This window comes from Homarus americanus, unplaced genomic scaffold (assembly GCF_018991925.1).
Source record: "Homarus americanus isolate GMGI-L3 unplaced genomic scaffold, GMGI_Hamer_2.0 scaffold57980, whole genome shotgun sequence".
Classification (NCBI taxonomy): Eukaryota; Metazoa; Arthropoda; class Malacostraca; order Decapoda; family Nephropidae; genus Homarus; species Homarus americanus.
Genome location: NW_024716703.1, coordinates 11,423,082 through 11,427,237, shown reverse-complemented (window position 1 = coordinate 11,427,237; position 4,156 = coordinate 11,423,082). Strand labels below are relative to the sequence as shown.

Here is a 4,156-nt window from a genome sequence, read left to right as displayed (position 1 = left end):
CAGGCAGTTTACCACTCATCGCCGTCTGTCTGCTAACACGACCACTTCACATCCAAGTGCCCCCTTCCACCACATTCTACTTACCAACAACCCAGAGAGAAGAAGAGTGGAAACGGCCCGCTGGACCTCCTGTGGTTACCCAGGACACACAACTGAGAGCTATGAAGGGATACCCTGGTGTGATATCTGTTCCCGCAAGGGTCACACGAGGAACACCTGCCGCAGGAAAGCCCATGAGGAGAGAACACGGCTCCTTGAAGCTAACCTTAATAAGCTCAACAGGCTCATAACTGAGGTACGACAACCAGCTCCAAAGCACTCCACACCTGGCCTGATCCACCCACAATTTCCTTACTGGGGACACTCTCCTGGGTGGACGTCCCCCTACTGGGCATCGCTGACCCCGACCTGGCCTCAGGACTTCACTCCATCTCAAACTATTTCCCAAGCTCACAGCGCGGTTGTGCCCCCGCCCCTGTCCCCAGCAGGTCTCCCCACATTATGGCCCTACCCAGGGCCATTCGCCCACCTCACCATGGTCACCCCCGCTGGAACCATTTAGTGCTCCTCTCGGTCAACGTAAGGGGCCTCCAGACAGACCAACATTGGCGATCTCATGCACAATTTTGCCCTAAAGAACAATGCGGACATCATTGTAGCTACGGAGACGCTGCTGAACGCTGCATGGAGCCCACATTCGGAAAAACGGCGGGTTACAGCCAGAGGGTCAGGAGAGATCGTCAAAGGATGGCAGGTGGAGGTGTGGCTGTCTGTTTCAAGGTAGCACTTCAGGTGCAGGTCCTGCAAGCTGACATTCCAGCGTGGATGAAAGAAATTTTCTTTCACGTTGTCCTCGCCGGTGGCGCTGCTCTCCTGCTCTTCGGTCTTTATCGCCCCCCAAGGGCAAGGACGCGCACCCCTCGACTTTCTGACGGAGCACCTGAATGACCTCCTTACCCGGCACAACTGTCATCACGTCATAATCGCGGGGGACTTGAATTATTATCTCGTCCAGGACTCTTATGACAACCTCCTGGCGGTACAGGGTCTGGTGGCTGACTTATATTTTCCCACCCACATACACAGAGGGATGCTGGACCCCGCCATCTCTGATATGCAGGATGATTCTGTTCGATGCCACCAGCTGGGACAGGTAGGTAGTTCAGACTACTACGCGGTCCTATCTCAAGTGATGTTGGGTGTGGCGCGTGATGAGGCCTCCACTCATACCATTTGACCAGCCCTGGTTTAGTTACCGTTGTCGATTTGCTGCAGAGGCCAAGTATACGGCGTGGATGAGGAATAAAAGGAACCCGACCCGACAACAAATACGTGCACCGAGCGGCCTGTAGGTATATGGTTGCCACCAGTAAGTGGGCTGATACGCGTCGTAAGCTGACTAGTGCGGGGGTAGGCTCCAAGATGTGGTGGGTGCTGATGAAGGAGAACCAGGGGATTAACCAACAGGAGTCAATTGTTCCTCTCACCAAACCGAACGGAACTTTAGCTACCAGCAGCATGGACAAGGCGGAGCTGCTGGGAAAACTTAAAAAGACTTTCCATGAACCCAATAGAATCCCGCCACTTCTACAACTAGAGTGTGAGGAACAACTGACCACGGTGGCGGTAACTCAGGAAAGTCAAACGTCTACTTCGAAAAGTCAATGTTAAAAAAGCAGTTGGCCCTGACGACATCATCCCTTATGTCTTAAGACATTGTGCCTACGAGCAAGCTGGTCCTCTTTCGACTGTCCCTGGTGGAAAACACGTGGTCCACCGTGTGGAAGCAGGCCAGAGTGGCACTTGTCCATAAAAAGCAGTCGAAGTCGGACCCAGGAAACTACCGTCCTATATCACTGTTATCTGTGGTCAGCAAGATATTTGAGAAGCTAGTCGCGGAGGAAGTGTGTCGCCACATTGACCACCAGAAACTGCTGTCTAACCGGCAGCTTGGTTTCAGATCATCTCGATTCACCTCGGACCTGCTGCTGCTCCTCTCCGGAGACTGGTAGGATGCGCTGGACAGTTGGTCTGGACATCCTCATGATCGCCCTTGACATAGCGGGGGCCTTCGACCGGGTGTGGCACAAGGGCCTCCCGGAGAAGCTTCGAGCGAAGGGAATCGAGGGGAACCTCCTCCTGCTTCTAGTAGACTACTCACGAGGGAGGACCCTCAGATTGTTGTCAACGGTCAGACCTCCCGAGACTTTCCAATAGAGGTGTCAGTACCTCAGGGATCTGTTCTGAGACAGATTTTATGGAATGTATATATTGACGACCTCCTACAACATATGCCAGTGGTGTCAGCCTACGCTGATGACTGCACCCTATCGTGATCTTATGCCCGCCATGATAGCCAGCGAGTAGTCTACAGAATAAACCAGCAGCTGGAGCTGATCCGTGGATGTGGTATACGTTGGCAGGTAAATTTAGCCCCTCAGAAAACACAAGCGATGGTGATATCCCGCTCCCCGGCGGCCGCCCACGCCGTGGAGGATAAAATCCTATTGGATGGGTGGGGGAGGGGAGGGTGCCTCTGCCACTCCTGGATTTCATGGTAATCCTCGGAGTGGACTTTGACAAACATCTGAGGTTCGACAAACACCTCAACAACTGCGCCAGCAAGGCCTCACCCAGAGTCTCTGCCCTGAGAAGGTTGAGTAGTTTCCTTGACCACAGTGGGATCCTGACGCTCAATAAGGCTCAGATAAGACCTTATTTAGAGTACTCATCCCTGTTGTGGATGTCCAGCGCTCCTTCCTACATTGGAAAACTGGACAAGATACAGAGACGAGCCCTACGACTGATGGATTCTGCCTCACACCCTCCCCATGACATCGTCACCACCGTGGACTCTCTGGAGCACCGGAGAGATGTGGCCGTACTGACTGTGTTCCCCAAGGCCCAGGTCCAAGAGGTGCATCACCTGGCGGGACTCATGTTACCCCTACGAACTGCGCAGAGGAGCACTAGAACGGTGCCGTCGAGCGTCCAGCTGGTGGAAGTGCCAAGGCCACGAGCCAGTCAGCATCAGAGGACCTTCATGGCCAGAGTTTCACGACTGAGGAATATCTTCACGGCGGCCATACCGGATGTCGGGAAGATGACTACCCAACAGGCCAAGATGGCAGCTCATAGATGGCGAGCGACACTCCCAACTCCGCTAATTCTTCTATGCACCTGACTTACTCGTCTGGCCACAGCACGTCACTTGAGGTCTAAAATTTTGACTGTGTATTACTATGTATTTTTTTTTAATATTATTTCCTATGTCTACATTATTATATTTTTAGTGGCTTTAATTAATCCAATGTCCTGAACTATGTACTTTATGATAATTTATTTTAACAATCCTGGGGAAGGTTTTCAGAAAGGTTAGTTTTTACCCAAGTTATCCTTTAAACCAGTTATCATATGATTAGGCTAGAACCTTGTCAGTGGTCCCCATGTAATCAATCTACTGTTTAAAAACTAAACAAAAAAGAGCGGACAATAAGGAAAAGAGGAAAAAGGGAAGGGTAAGAGAAGGAAGAGAGAATAAGAGAGAGAGAGAGAAGAAAATAAATGATGCCAAAAGGAGGGAAGAGAAGAAGATGGAAGAGTAGATTGTAGAGATGATATGGAAGATGGAGAATGAGGTAATGGGAGGAAAGGTAGAATGGAAAGCGGAAAGAAGAGAGAGAGAGAGAATAGTCACACAGAGAACCTGCTAGTGACGGTATAACGTGATCCAACACTCATAAACTCGTCGTAGCCGGAGTACTGACTCGGGAACGCTAAGCTGGGGAAGAGAGAGGGTGGCGAGGGGGGACAAAAATCTCTTTAAATTAAAAAAAAATCCTAAAGTTGTTGTTATTGTTGTTGTTGTTGTAGTTGTAGTTCTAGCCCAAGTCATGGAGCTGGCTGGCGTATGTAGTGCAACCATCACAACAAAGGAACGCTCGGATTTCTCACAGCTAACGAGGAAAGAGTTGCAGGTACGGGCGCCGCTCGTTCCCCAGGCTTGCATGTAGTATAGATTTCATGCATTGTTCCTAGGGTCATTTTTTTCCCCAAGGAGTTGGTTGGGGGCGGGGATGGAGAGGGATGGGGGAGAGGGGTAGGGGAAAAATGATGGCCAGAAACCGAACCCGTCTGAGGTTCTCCCATTAGCCAC

General features: G+C 51.1%; 1 protein-coding gene across 1 annotated transcript; it reads left to right on the top strand.

The window, feature by feature from the left end:
* Nucleotides 1-2,554: 2,554 nt before the first annotated feature.
* On the top strand, nucleotides 2,555-3,184 carry LOC121858379. Its single transcript, XM_042354821.1, has one exon. The coding sequence runs from the start codon at nucleotides 2,555-2,557 to the stop codon at nucleotides 3,182-3,184; it is 630 nt and encodes a 209-aa protein (XP_042210755.1).
* Nucleotides 3,185-4,156: the final 972 nt, after the last annotated feature.

Coding starts and splice junctions, on each gene's coding strand:
- LOC121858379 (XM_042354821.1), top strand. CDS start 2,555: ATGGTAATCCTCGGAGTGGACTTTGACAAACATCTGAGGTTCGACAAA.